This window comes from Balaenoptera ricei, chromosome 2, assembly GCF_028023285.1.
Source record: "Balaenoptera ricei isolate mBalRic1 chromosome 2, mBalRic1.hap2, whole genome shotgun sequence".
NCBI classification, from domain to species: Eukaryota; Metazoa; Chordata; class Mammalia; order Artiodactyla; family Balaenopteridae; genus Balaenoptera; species Balaenoptera ricei.
This window is the reverse complement of record NC_082640.1, coordinates 138,469,476-138,485,115: the sequence shown is the minus strand read 5'-3', so window position 1 is coordinate 138,485,115 and position 15,640 is coordinate 138,469,476. Positions and strand designations below refer to the sequence as shown.

At 35.0% G+C, this 15,640-nt stretch overlaps 1 protein-coding gene across 1 annotated transcript in view; it reads left to right on the top strand.

The window, feature by feature from the left end:
• The window catches only part of MAP4K5 (mitogen-activated protein kinase kinase kinase kinase 5), a 144,627-nt gene that overhangs the window by 16,524 nt on the left and 112,463 nt on the right, over positions 1–15,640 (top strand). The window contains exon 3 of the mRNA XM_059914200.1: positions 6,620–6,677. Within this exon, the coding sequence (XP_059770183.1) occupies positions 6,620–6,677 (58 nt within the window). The remainder of the gene's footprint in view (positions 1–6,619; positions 6,678–15,640) is intronic.

Here is a 15,640-nt window from a genome sequence, read left to right as displayed (position 1 = left end):
TTTCGTTTATTTCTGCTCTCATTTTTATTATTTCTTTTCTACTGACTTTTGGTTTTGTTTGTTCTTCTATTTCTAGTTCCTTTAGGTGTATGGTTAGATGTTTATTTGAGATTTTTCTCGTTTCCCGAGGTACACTTGTATTTCTATAAACTTTCCTTTTAGAACTGCTTTTGCTGCATCCCATAGATTTTGGATGGTTGTGTTTCCATTTTCATTTGTCTCCAGTTATTTTTTGATTTCCTCTTTGGTTTCTTCAGTGACCCATTCGTTGGTTAGTAGCATATTGTTTAGCCTCCACGTGTTTGTATTTTTTGCAGTTTTTTTTTTTTCTTGTAGTTGATTTCTAGCCTCATATCATTGTGGTTGGAAAAGATGCTTGCTATGATTACCTTCTTCTTAAGTTTATTGAAATTTGTTTTGTGGTCTGGCATGTGATCTGTTGTGGAGAGTTTTTTTTCCCTATCCCTTAAATGTGGGTAATATTCTAGGATTCTGCTCTTGAATCTCTTTTCTTCTAACTCTACATACTCCTCCTAGGTTATGTCATCTACTGGCCTGGATTCAATAATATTGATTATGCCAATCTGTCTCCAATCCATGTTAGCTCTTGAGCTTCAGGAGCTATTAAGTGGCTTACCGGATATCTCCATATCTCCAGTTAGTTTTCCATAGGAACCTAAATTTTAAATATGTTCAAATCTGAGGCCCTTATCTATGTTCCTTCACTGTCCTTCCCCTCCACCCATAAAATGTGTCCATCTTCCTGTGTCTGTCTTCTTAGTGAATGGAATCACAGTGTGTATTCACTTGTACAATCTAGAAACTAGGGGTTATCCTAGACTTGCTATTCCTTTGCATTCACATTAGTTTGCTAATTCCTAATGGAGACAAGCTGGACTAGAGCATAGCAGAGAAGATAGAGGAAAGTTAGTGGATTTGCTTTATATTTTTAAGCCATCACTATTTGCTGAGATATCAGATGTGAAGAATGTGAAGGAAAGAAATGAAGAATGACCTTGGGTTTTGTACTTGAGCAACTGGCTGGCTGCAGTAAATTTTATTTAGATTGGGAAGATGTGAGGATGAATGGGTTTATGGAGCAGAGAAAACTGAGTGTTATGTGTTAGGCATGTTAGGGTTGACATGCCTGTCAGGTTTCCATGGATTTAGGAGTCTGGAGCTGGGTGAGGAGAGATTTATCCTGGAGATGGTTGTTAAAGCCATAGGACTACATAGGACAGTGTTAGGTAAAGAAAATGTGAAATTCTGTGTTAGGATAGGTAACAGAGGAGTGAGTAAACAGAGGCTTAGGCATTATTGAAGGCTTTAAGAGAGAGGTATAAAATGTTCTTTTTGAAGAGTAGAAAATCAAACCTAATGGAGAAGTTGTAGTTTGTAGTTTGAGGTTTGTGTTATGATTTGAAAATAACACCAGTTAGTCTGATTTTATACATTTTTCCCCAGTATCATTTAGCTATTCAATATCAGTATGGAATTAGTGGATAATCAAGTTTAATCAGATTAGCATTTTGCTACACTAGTATGACAGAGGATAAGAGGAGAAGGAAGTTAAGGTTGTTTGTAAGGGAGTGATTATAAATAGAGTGGTGCACCATGGAACCCTGACAGTTAAGGGAAGATGTGAGGAATTGAGAGATGTAATTGGTAGTCATATGGGAATGCACTGGATTGATGAGGTGGAAAGATCACTGGAATGGGAAGACTAGAGTAAATGAGCTGAAAGGGTAGGAAGTCATGATCAGGAATTACGATGTTTGAAGTCAAGATTCAGATAGGAGGCTAAGGATTGAAAAGTCAGAGAGTAGATCTGGATGTTGAAGTCTCTAAGAATGGTACCAAGAAAAGGGGTGGAGAGGAAGACTGTGAGCCAGGAACCATAAAGTCCTGAGTGAACAAGAAGGGGTGACCAAGAAGTTAGTAGATGATGGCTACAATAGGATAGTGGGTGATATAGTCTTTCCTGAGCTTCAAAGGAATGTTGTCTCTCACCATCGTCTCTTTACACTCTTATGTTTCCCTTAATACAAGATAATTTTACTACTTTGAAATGATCATGTTTTCTCCTATCTTTACACCTTTGCCTGGAATTCTGTTATAATCCCTTACCCCACCCCACTCTTCCCAAGAAAGTCTCTCATAATATCCATGTTTAGATTTACTTTTTCCTGGAAGCTTTCTGCAACCAGCTTTGACTTGGCTCAGAACCCTCCTGTGTTGTCTTGTATCACCTTTGAGAGATTTGTCACACTTTGTTGTATTTACTATTCACTTCTCTGTCTCACCAACTGATAAAAAGCTTCCTAAAGACAGCACTGTTTTGTTTCGTTATATCCCCAGTATCAATATCAGTGCCTGGCACATATTTGTTAAATAATAATATTTGGTATTCAGTGTTCAGTAATATTTGTTGATTGAATGAACCTGTCAAAAACAATGTTCCATAAAGAATCAGATATAGAGGTTTTACAACCTATAACATAATTGACTGCTTACTTCTTGTGTGGGCAAACCAGCTACTTGGCTTTCTTCAAACTTTACAGATGCTGTGTTACTACTTTTGTATCGTAGTTCATATTCTTAAGTTTGGGATGCATACTTTTGACTCTGAGAAGTAGTCACTAGCCACAAGAGATAGCTTGTTAAATATTGAGATATCTGGATTATCTATTGTTATATTAAAGAATATTTTTGGAGGAAAGGTGTATATTTGAAATTGATGCCCCCAGTTGGCTTCATGGAAAAGTTTTGTGACCCTAAGAAATGCTGGAAGGAAGTTACCTGGGGATAGGATGAGGGGCCTAATGTGAAGAACAGTGAAGTGGAATACAAGAGCTGATCTCATTTATCTTCATGGTGACCGTCTTGGTTGCTATAACTTTTAGATGACTGTCAATACTTGCCAGTTACATTTTTAACCCCTGTTAAAAGAAATTATCTTCCAGCTTCCTCACCACTGAGAGGTACTGTGCCTTAAATCATATCTTTCTATTCTTTGTTGATAACTCAAGACTTTTCTTTTAATTATTTTTTAGTCACATTAAAAATTTTACAGCATGTTGGAAAGTTCATGGCTTATAAAACTGGCAACTGCATAATATTGTTGAAATAGAAATGGATAAGTTAGGAAGATAAACATCTTTAATTGTTTTTTCTTGGTGCAAGTGGAAATTTAACTTTTTACTATGAATTAAAAATCCAGACAGGAGAGTTTGAGTAAAAATACGTCTCCGGTAGTAAATTGACTTGGAAATATTAAGAGATAAGGGAAACACCTTGGCAATGAGAATAGAAACTTAATTTAAGTGAAAAGGCTCTTTTATGGATTTTATAGTGACATTGATCCCATTTATTATTTATCTTTTTCCACCTAATAATTTTAATTCCTGATTAATAAAGAATTAAATAAGAGATAAACTATAGTAAAATATTTTATTGGACTTCTAGGTGTTCGGTATACCCTTAAGTCTAAATATTAGTGTATAGCAATAACCTACTAAAATAAATAGGAATCAGAAATATATTTAGATCTTTTTGTAGAGGTGCTGTGGTATTTCTGTTAGTTCCTTTTATAAACACAGTGTAGGATCTTTAAATTCTTGTGTGTTAAGGTTAAAAAAAATACTTGAGAATATCACACTTAATTTGTTGAAAGGAAATGTTGGGTTTCAAAAACTAGTATTGCGTATGACTCCACTGGATTATAGTGTGAAATTGTATAGTTAAATTTCTGAAAGATCTCTTTAGTAAATTGAATCTGTGAAGTCTCTGTTTAGATCTTTTTTTCTGAAAGCCTCTTTGCCTTTCATTATAAAAGAGCCTGGTACTGCTTTCTGTTTAAAAATCCAGCTGGAAAATTACAGAGTATGAACATTTGCCCATCGGTTCTTCATTTGGAGAGAACAGAAATATGTCTTCAAAATGGAGACTGACACTTAAGTGTTTACTCTGTCAGTGGGAGTTATAGCTTATATTCTTTTTTTTTAATTTCTGTAACGGCATATAGTACATTTTGGCTTATGCATGGTGTAGCTGAATTTTAAAATACCATATTTATTTTATGTGGTTCTGTGATTGTTCAAATCTTCCAGTGATCTGTTCCTTCCCGAGTCCCTCAGAATCTCTAAAAAAAGGTGTCCTTGGTTCTTGCGTCATTTTGGTTCTGTTAAATTGAAATACAACATATTTGTGTTGATTCTAATCATAAAAATTGACTTAATATGTCTGAAAGTATCAATATACTTAAAATTTAATTTTATGTATATTCTTTTAAAAATAATTAATAGATTTAATTTTAGTATAGTTTTATATTTACAGATTAGTTGAGCAGATACATAGACTTACATTCATCCACACCTCACCCACCACCCACCTATGCAGTTTCCCCTTTTATTAACATCTTGCATTAAGTGTGGTATATTTATTACAATTATTGAACCAAGTATTACAAGTATTGATATATTATTATAGTTCATAGTTTACGTGAAGGTTCACTCTTTGTGTTGTACAGTTTTATGGATTTTGACAGATACCTAATGACGTGTATCCATTACAGTTTCATATGAGAATAGTTTCACCATCCTAAAAATTCCCTGTACTTCACCTGTTCATCACTCTTCACCCAGACCCCTGGCAACCATTGTTGTTTTTACTCTTTCTATGGTTTTGCCTTTCCCAGAATGTCATATAGTTGGACTCATATAGTATGTAGCTTTTTCTGACCGGTTTCTTTCACTTAGCAGTATGCATTTACGGTTCTTCCATATCTTTTCATGGCTTGATGGCTCATTTCTTTTTATCACTGAATAATACTCCACTGTATGGATATAAAATGCTGAAAGATCTTAGGAATGGGGAAAAGACCTGAGGCGATTCTTTTGTCACAGGCAAGGAAGAGGAGAGGGTAGGAATGGTGTGAGGCTTCTGGCTGACCTTTTCCCATTTCTCTAAATGCGTTTGCAGTTGGGGGAAGGGTAACCATGGATGGGGGGAGTTAAATTGTTTGTTTTCTCTTCCTGAGACTCCTCCTTACCCTATTTACCGCCATAGATGGGGAAAATATGAACTTCTCATCAGAAAATATTTGAGACTGCTGCTGTAGAAAAAATCCTTTTTTCTTCTACCTTTCTGTTTGTGACTTTCCCTCTGCATCCGTCTCCCCCATTCTATTATTTTTCTCACCCTCTATATGTCATTTCTAGAAATATCCCTTCTGAGGCTCTCTTCCCTACATTCTTTGTCATTCTTTTCTGTTTTATCATATGCTCCTTATTTATGCCAAGTGTGAAAATTCATATTCAAATCTAATATACTAAAATGAAAAATGTTGCAGATTATTAAATAGCATTTCCACATAGAGCGTGCCACACTGGGTGTAATGAAAATGAGCACTCATATTAACGTTGACAATATTATGGCACAGTGCTTTTAGACGATTTTGGCAGTATGTGTTGATGGCCTTAAATGTTCATATTTATACCCTTGACCTAGTAATCTCATACCTTAGAATCCATTTGAAAGAAATAGTCTTAAATAATGAAAAGACTATGTATAACATCCTTAATATCTAACAGTAAGGGAAAATGGTTATATGAACTATTATACAGACATTTAAAATTATGTAGAGCACTGAGAAAGTACATAATTTTAAAAAAATAAAATAAAAATCTGTACCTATAGTACAACTTGGCAGATGTAGATTTAACATCTAAGGTTGGTGAGAGTATGAATCCCCATAATTTTTTTCAGAGCAATATGGCAATATGTCCATTTTAAATCCACATACTTTTTAACTTAACAATTATGTTTATAGGTTGCCTTACTGATAAACTTTGATACATGCTAAAATATTTGCAGTGATAATCATTGAAGCATTAATTATACTAAGTCTATCCATGATATTTTCTTAAGTGGTAAGTAGTTTCTCTTCTAGGAATTTATTTGAAGGAAATAATCAAGGCTGTGGATAGATATAAAGCTATGAGATATATATATATCTCTCTATAATTCCAAAATAATATTAAAATCCTAATAACAGATAAATTAATTCCTAATAGCAGATAAATTAAATAAATTATATATACCATCAGTGGAAAATCAGGCAGCATTGCACATCATGTTGTCGAAGACTGTGATGGCACATCTTCTATAACACGTACACACTTGAGCACACATACACAGGGCAAAAAAGGAAATACGTACACTAAGCGTTAACTTTTTTTCTCTAGGTAGTAAGATACAGATGATTTGGTTTTTTATTTTCCTTTAATGACCTATGACTGTATTTATAAAATATATAAAAACCATGAGTATTTTTTAAATTAAGTAAATATAAGGAAAGACTTGGAGGAAGGACACCAAAATTTTAAACAGTAGTTGTTTTTTAGTGGTGGGATTAAAGAGAATTTTGTGTGTGTGTGTGTGTATTTTTTCTATATTTTCTTTATTGGGAAAATGAGTATACTCATTTCACTGGAAATAAAGATTTTGTTTTTCAGTTTTGTTAAAAGCCTGATTGATAAGCAACTAATTAACATAGTACCAAGTAACTTTTATATAGTTGACAGACTTTTTTAAAGTTTTACTTTCATTTTTATTTTAGGCCAGAAATATACATACGGGAGAGCTGGCTGCAGTAAAAATTATCAAATTGGAGCCTGGTATGTATTAAAACTCTCAAGACAATTTTTGAACACTTTTCTTGTGCAGTTCATAAATATTTCACTTAAAAGCATTTTCCATATTTCCTTCCTTGTTTCCCTTCTTCCAAAAGAGTCTTATGTTGTCATAAAAAGGGTATCTCCTATATGGTTACATTAAATTCCACTGGAGGTTGTTGGTTAAAGACGAATTTGATGCAGTAGTTTTGTTGCTAAAGTCTGAAATATGCACATTCAAAAATTGAAAGACACATTGACAAAAAGTAATGTTAAAGTAATGTTAAATTAATTTTCTTTTAAGATGATAGTGAAATATTTGGACTTCAATTTTAGCTTTTATGAGAATTTGATTAGTAAAGTATTCATTGATTTGGGGGAATATTTGGTGAAATTCAGGATAATTATATTTTATATGTCAGCCATTCCCTGGCTGGTTGATAGGTTTAATAATTCTGGTCTTAGCCTAATGCTTGTATTTTTACACTTCTATCTGTCCGAAGACTGTTTGTTTTAAAACATACTGAGTAACTTGCTTTGAAAGTAAAACAACTGTATAAAACCTGAAACTATTTACTTATTTTGATATCCTAAAAGTTTCTAATGAGAGCAGTAGTAGCTTTCTTTTTTCTCCAATTTCTTTTTTTTTCTCTTTCTTTCCCCTTTCTTTCATTCTTTTTACTGTGGTAATGTACACATAACATAAAATTTGCCATCCAAACAATTTTAAAGTGTACATACAGTTCAGTGGTATAAAATACATTCATAATGTTGTGCTACCATCACCACCATCCATGCCAGAATTCTTCTATTTTTATTTTTTTGGAGGACCACCATACTGTTTTCCACAGTGGCTATACAATTTATATTCCCATCCATACTACACAAGTGTTCCAGTTTCTCCACATCCTTTACAACACTTGTTATTTTTCTGCTTTATTTGTTATAGCAGCCACCCTAATGGATGTGAGGGGGTATCTCATTGTAGGGTTTTTTTTGCATTTCCCTAATGATTAGTGATGTTGAACATCGTTTCGTGTGCATATTGGCCATTTGTATATCTGCTTTGCAGAAATATCTATTCAGATCCTTTGCCCATTTTTTTTTTCACATCTTTATTGGAGTATAAATGCTTTACAATGTTGTGTTAGTTTCTGCTGTACAACAAAGTGAATCAGCTATATGTATACATATATCCCCATATCCCCTCACTCTTGAGCCTTCCTCCCACCCTCCATATCCCATCCCTCTAGGTCGTCACAAAGCACCAAGCTGATCTCCCTGTGCTAGGCAGCAGCTTCCCGCTAGCCATCCATTTTACATTTGGTAGTGTATATACGTCAATGCTACTCTCTCACTTCATCCCAGCTTCCCCTTCCCCCCCATGCCCTCAAGTCTGTTCTCTACGTCTGCATCTTTATTCCTGCCCTGCCACTAGGCTCATCAGTACTGCTTTTTAAACTTCTATACATATACGTTAGCATACGGTATTTGTTTTTCTCTTTCTGACTTACTTCACTCTGTATGACAGATTCTAGGTCCATCCACCTCACTACAAATAACTCAACTTGGTTCGTTTTTATGGCTGAGTAATATTCCACTTTATATATGAGTCACATCTTCTTTATCCAGTCATCTATTGATGGACATTTAGATTGCTTCCATATCCTGGCTATTGTAAATAGTGCTGAAATGAACATTGTGGTACATGTATCTTTTTGAATTATGGTTTTCTTAGGGTATATGCCCAGTAGTGGGATTGCTGGGTCATACGGTAGATCTATTTTTACTTTTTTAAGGAACCTCCATACTGTTCTCCATAGTGGCTGTATCAATTTACATTCCCACCAACAGTGCAAGTGGGTTCCCTTTTCTCCACACCCTCTCCAGCATTTATTGTTTGTACATTTTTCGATGATGGCCATTCTGACCGGTGTAGGTGATACCTCATTGTAGTTTTGATTTGCATTTCTCTAAGGATTAGTGATGTTGAGCATCCTTTCATGTGTTTGTTGGCAATCTGTATATCTTCTTTGGAGAAATGTCTATTTAGGTCTTCTGCCCATTTTTGGACTGGGTTGTTTGTTTTTGTGACATTGAGCTGCATGAGCTGCTTGTATATCTTGGAGGTTAATCCTTTGTCAGTTGCTTCATTTGCAAATATTTTCTCCCATTCTGAGGGTTGTCTTTTCATCTTGTTTATGGTTTCCTTTGCTGTGCAAAAGCTTTTAAGTTTCATTAGGTCATTTGTTTATTTTTGTTTTTATTTCCCTTACTCTAGGAGGTGGGTCAGAAAGGATCTTGCTGTGATTTATGTCATAGAGTGTTCTGCCTATGTTTTCCTCTAAGAGTTTGATAGTGTCTGGCCTTAGATTTAGGTCTTTAATCCATTTTGAGTTTCTTTTTGTGTATGGTGTTAGGAAGTATTCTGATTTCATTCTTTTACATGTAGCTGTCCAGTTTTCCCAGCACCACTTATTACAAGAGGCTGTCTTTGCTCCATTGTATATTCTTGCCTCCTTTGTCAAAGATAAGGTGACCATATGTGCATGGGTTTATCTCTGGGCTTTCTGTCTTGTTCCATTGATCTATATTTCTGTTTTTGTGCCAGTACCATACTGTCTTGATTACTGTAGCTTTGTAGTATAGTCTGAAGTCTGGGAGCCTGATTCCTCCAGCTTTGTTTTTCTTTTTCAAGATTGCTTTGACTATTCAGGGTCTTTTTGTGTTTCCATACAAATTGTAAAATTTCTTGTTCTAATTCTGTGAGAAATGCCGTTGGTAACTTGATAGGAATTGCACTGAATCTATAGATTGCTTTGGGTAGTATAGTCCTTTTCACAATATTGATTCTTCCAATCCAGGGGCATGGTATATCTCTCCATCTGTTTATGTTATCTTTGATTTCTTTCATCAGTGTTTTATAATTTTATGAGTACAGGTCTTTGTCTCCTTAGGTAGGTTTATTCCTAGGTATTTTATTCTTTTTGTTGTGATTGTAATGGGATTGTTTTCTTAATTTCTCTTTCTGATCTTTCATTGTTAGTGTATAGGAATGCAAGAGATTTCTGTGCATTAATTTTGTATCCTGCAACCTTACCAAATTCATTGATTAGTTCTAGTAGTTTTCTGGTGGCATCTTTAGGATTTTCTATGTATAGTGTCATGTCATCTGCAAACAGTGACAGTTTTACTTCTTCTTTTCCAATTTGTATTCCTTTTATTTCTTTTTCTTGTCTAATTGCTGTGGCTATGACTTCCAATACTGTGTTGAATAATAGTGGCGAGAGTGGACATCCTTGTCTTGTTCCTGATCTTAGAGGAAATGCTTTCAGTTTTTCACCATTGAGAATTATGTTTGCTGTGGGTTTGTTGTATATGGCTTTTATTATGTCGAGGTAGGTTCCCTCTATGCCCACTTTCTGGAGAGTTTTTATCATAAATGGGTGTTGAATTTTGTCAAAAGCTTTTTCTGCATCTATTGAGATGATCATATGGTTTTTATCCTTCAGTTTGTTAATATGGTGTATCACACTGATTGATTTGAGTATATTCAAGAATCCTTGCATTCCTGGGATAAACCCCATTTGATCATGGTGTATGATCCTTTTAATGTGTTGTTGGATTCTGTTTGCTAGTATTTTGTTGAGGATTTTTGCATCTAAGTTCATCAGTGATATTGGTCTATAATTTTCTTTTTTTGTGATATCTTTGTCTGGTTTTGGTATCAGGGTGATGGTTGCCTCTTAGAATGAGTTTGGGAGTGTTCCTCCCTCTGCATTTTTTTGGAAGAGTTTGAGAAGGATAGGTGTTAGCTCTTCTCTAAATGTTTGATAGAATTTGCCTGTGAAGCCATGTGGTCCTGGACTTTTATTTGTTGAAAGATTTTTAACTGCAGTTTCAATTTCATTACCTGCGATTGGTCTGGTTATATTTTCTAATTCTTCCTGGTTCAATCTTGGAAGGTTGTACTTTTCCAAGAATTTGTCCATTTCTTTCAGATTGTCCATTTTTTTGGCATATAATTGCTTGTAGTAGTCTCTTACGATCTTTTTACTTCTGCGGTGTCAGTTGTAATCTCTCCTTTTTCATTTCTAATTCTATTGATTTAAGTATTCTCCCTTTTCTTCTTGATGAGTCTGGCTAATGGTTTATCAATTTTGTTTATCTTCTCGAAGAACCAGATTTAGTTTCATTGGTGTTTGCTATTGTTTTCTTTGTTTCTATTTCATTTATTTCTGCTCTGATCTTTATGATTTCTTTCCTTCTACTCATTTTGGATTTTCTTTGTTCTTTTTCTGGTTGCTTTAAGTGTAAGGTTAGATTGTTTATTTGAGATTTTTCTTGTTTCTTGACTTGAGCTTGAATTGCTATGAACTTCCCTCTTCGAACTGCCTTTGCTGCATCCGATAGGTTTTGGATTGTCATTTTTTCGTTGTCATTTGTTTCTAGGTATTTTTTGATTTCCTCTTTGACTTCTTCAGTGATCCCTTGGTTATTTAGCAGCGCACTGTTTAGTGTCCATGTATTTGTGTTTTTTACTGTTTTTTTCCTGTAATTGATTTCTAATCTCATAGCATTGTGGTCGGAAAAGATGCTTGATACAACTTCAGTTTTCTTAAATTTTCCAAGGTTTGATTTGTGACCCAAAATGTGATCTGTTCTGGAGAACCTTCCATGTGCACTTGAAAGAAAGTGTATGCTTTCGCTTTTGGGTAGAACATCCTAAAAATATCAATTAAGTCTCTCTGGTCTGTTTTGTCATTTAAAGCTTGTGTTTCCATATTTATTTTCTGTCTGGATGATCTGTCTATTGGTGTAAGTTTGGTGTTCAAGTCCCCCACTATTATTGTGTTACCATTGATTTCTCCTTTTTATGGCTGTTAGCATTTGCCTTATGTATTGAGGTGCTCCTGTGTTGGGTACATAAATATTTATAATTGTTATGTTTTCTTCTTGGATTGATCCCTTGATCATTATGTAGAAAGATGGTTTGCAAATATTTTCTCTCATTCTGTGGGTTGCCTTTTTACTGTGTTGATAGTGTCTCTAGGTGCACAAAATGTATAAATTTTTTTGAAGTCCAGTTTGCCTGTTTTTCTTGTGTTGCCTGTGCCTTGATCATTATGTGCCTTTGGTGTCATACCCAAGAAATCATTGCCAAATCTGATAACGTGAAGCTTTTGCCCATGTTTTCTTCGAAGAGTTTTATAGTCTTAGGTCTTTGATCCATTTTGAGTTAATTTTTTGTATACAGTGTTAGGTAAGGGTCCAACGTCATTCTTTTGCTTACGGATAGCCATTTTTCCCTAATATCATTTGTTGAAAACACTGTCCTTTCTCCGTTGAATGGTCTTTTTTTTGTTTGTTTGTTCATTCTTGTTGGCTGCGTTGGATCTTTGTTGCTATGCACAGGCTTTCTCTAGTTGCAGCAAGATGCAGCTACACTTCATTGCAGTGTGCAGGCTTTTCATTATGGTGGCTTCTCTTGTTGTGGAGCACAGGCTCTAGGGCGCACAGGCCTCAGTAGTCATGGCATGTGGGCTCTAGAGTGCAGGCTCAGTAGTTGTGACACATGGGCTTAGTTCCTCTGCGGCATATGGATCTTCCCGTACCAGGGATCGAACCTGTGTCCCCTGCATTGGCAGGAGGATTCTTAACCACTGCGCCACCAGGGAAGTCTCCTGTTGAATGGTCTTATTAGCACTCTTGTCAAAAATCATTTGAACCGTATATGCGAAGGTTTATTTTTGGGCTCTTTATTCTATTTCATTGGTCTATATGTCTGTAGAGTACCTGTATCACACTGTTTAGATTTTAGTAGCTTTGTAGTAAGTTTTGAAATCAGGAAGTATGTGTCATTAGTTCTGTACTTCTTTTTCAATATTGTTTTGGCTCTTCAACATCCCCTGTGATTCCATATAAATTTTAGGATGGGTTTTTCTGTTTCTGCAAAAACTGTCATTGGAGTGAGGAGTAGTAATTTTTGACCAGGTGAGTGAATATTTGATCTGTTCATTTGCTACTTCATAAAGTTAGACATGTAGAGTAATTGTGTCATCATAATTATGCCAATTTCTTAATTTGCGTAGTTAAAATGGTTTTACATTTCAAATACAATATTTTGATCATTATGTGTATGATTCATTAGGGAGAGATTACTGAGGTAGCATATACTGCAACACTTTAAAAATAAGCTTTCAGATACAGCACAGTATCTTTTTTTTCCTGGATAATAGAAATCATTATAATAATACCCTTTTAGAGTCTTCTAGTTAAGTTCCACCTAGTAAGTGTAGGATGGTCTCCAAAATGTCACTAACGCACATAGAAGAGACTATAATATAACAGAACTGTGTAAGCATTTGCCTCTCCTTGAGTTATTTGAACAAATAAATATTCAAGTTATGTTCAAAGAACAGTTATAGTCCAGATAATGAATGGGCTGTTTTTGCAGAGGAAACAAAGAGCAAAACAAATACCGTATGCTAACACATATATATGGAATCTAAAAAAAAAAAAATGGTTCTGATGAACCTAGGGGCAGGACAGGAATAAAGACAGATGTAGAGAATGGACTTAAGGACATGGGGAGGGGGAAGGGTAAGCTGGGATGAAGTGAGAGAGTAACATTGACATATATACACTACCAAATGTAAAATACTTAACTAGTGGGAAGCAGCTGCATAACACAGGGAGATCAGCTTGGTGCTTTGCGACCACCTAGAGCGGTGGGATAAGGAGGGTGGGAGGGAGATGTAAGAGGGAGGGGATATACATATGCATATAGCTTCTTCACTTTGTTATACAGCAGAAACTAACACAACATTGTGAAGCAATTATACTCCAATAGTTAAAAAAAAAAAAAAAGATGTTTATCCCTTGTCTGCCTTCAGCAAGTACACTGGGCTCATCATAGCACAGTTTCACTTATTCTACTTAAGGGCATGGCCTACTTTTGATTATGATTCATGTAATGAATTAATGAATATATTTTTAAAATCCTACAATTCTGACTTCTCAAGAAACCATAAAAAAGAAAGTGTACCATTATATGATGTTATTATTTAACAGATAAGGGTTAATTGCTGGGACTGTAAATTAAGACTCTTTGAAAGGTTGTAATTTCTCACTGCTTGGCTTTTTAAAGTTGCTGCCTTTATGTTAGAGTTCACTCATATACAAAGGTTGACTAATGTTTAAATTCTTCCACCCCAAAAGAATCACATAGAAGTCCAGTAAATGCTTGATGATGTGATTTTAATGCCTGGCCATTTTAGTATTGTTAATTGTTTATAGTTATGCTTTGTTCAGTTCTATAAGGTTATTTGTTTTTTTTAATTGATTTTTTAAATTTTAAATTTTTTAATTTTGTAATACAATTTTTAAAGGTTATACTACATTTACAGTTACTGCAAAATAGTGGCCATATTCCCCATGTTGTATAATACAGTACATGTTTGTAGCCTGTCTTACACCCAGTAAGTTTGTGCCTCCCACTCATCCACCCCTATATTGCTCTTCCCCCTGCTTAACTGGTAACCACTGGTTTGTTCTCTGTATCTGTGAGTCTGCTCCTTTTTTGTTATATTCACTAGTTTGTTGTATATTTTAGATTCCGCATATAAGTGATATCATACAGTATTGGGTTTTCTCTGTCTGACTTATTTCACTTAGCATAGTGCCCTCCAAGTCCATCCATGTTGCTGCAAATGGCAAAATTTCATTCTTTTTTATGGCTGAGTAGTATTCTAGTGTGTGTATGTGTGTGTATACACCCCCTCTTCTTCTTTATCCGTTCAGCTGTTGGTGGACACTTAGGTTGCTTTCATATCTTGCTTACTATGAATGTTCATGTATGAAAGATACATGCACATTGGGTTGCATGTATCTTTTCAAATTAGTGTTTTTGTTTTTTCAGATATATATCCAGGAGTGGAATTGCTGGGTTATATGGTAGTTCTATTTTTAGTTTTTTGAGAAACCTCCCTACTGATTTCCACAGTGGCTGCACCAATTTACATTCCCACCAACAGTGTGCGTGGTTCCCTTTTCTCCACATTCTCGCCTAACATTTGTTAATTTGCATTCTTTTTGATGATAGCCATTCTGAGAGGTGTGAGGTGATATCTCATGGTTTTGATTTGCATCTCCCTGATGATTATTGATATTGAGCATCTTTTCATGGGCCTGTTGGCCGTCTGCATATCCTCTTTAGAAAAAATGTCTATGCAGTTCTTCTGCCCATTTTTTGATTGGGTTGTTTGCTTTTTTGATATTGAGTTGTATGAGTTGTTTTTAAATGTTGGATATTAATCCCTTGTCAGTCATATCATTTGCAAATATTTTCTTCCATCTGATAGGTTCTATTTTCGTTTTGTCAGTGGTTTCCCTTGCTGTGCAAAAGCTTTTAAATTTAATTAGGGAAAAAATGGATGACAGAGTGATAAGTTAAAAGCTTTTAACAAAGAGTTAGAAAATATAAAGAACAGCCAAACAGATGAAGAATACAATAACTGAATGAAAAATAAACTAGAAGGAGTAAACAGTAGAAAAATACACTAGAAGGAATAAACAGTAGAATAAATGATGCAGAGGAATGGATCAGTGAGCTGAAAGAGTAGTGGAAATCACTGCTGCTGAAAGAAAAAGGAATGAAAAGAAATGACCATTTAGGAGACCTCTCAGACAACATCAAGTACATTAATATTCACATTATAGGAGTCTCAAAATATTTGAAGGCATTCTAGTTGAAAGCTTCCCTAACCCAGGAAAGGAAATTGTCCCCCAACTCCAGGAAGCAGAGAGTCCCATACAGGAATAACCCAAAGAGGAACACAGCAGGACACATTGTAATTAAAATGGCAGAAATTAAAGATAAAGAGGGAATATTAAAAGCGGCAAGGGAAAAGCAGCAAATAACATACAAGGGAACTCCCATAAGGCTATCAGCTGATGTTTCAGCA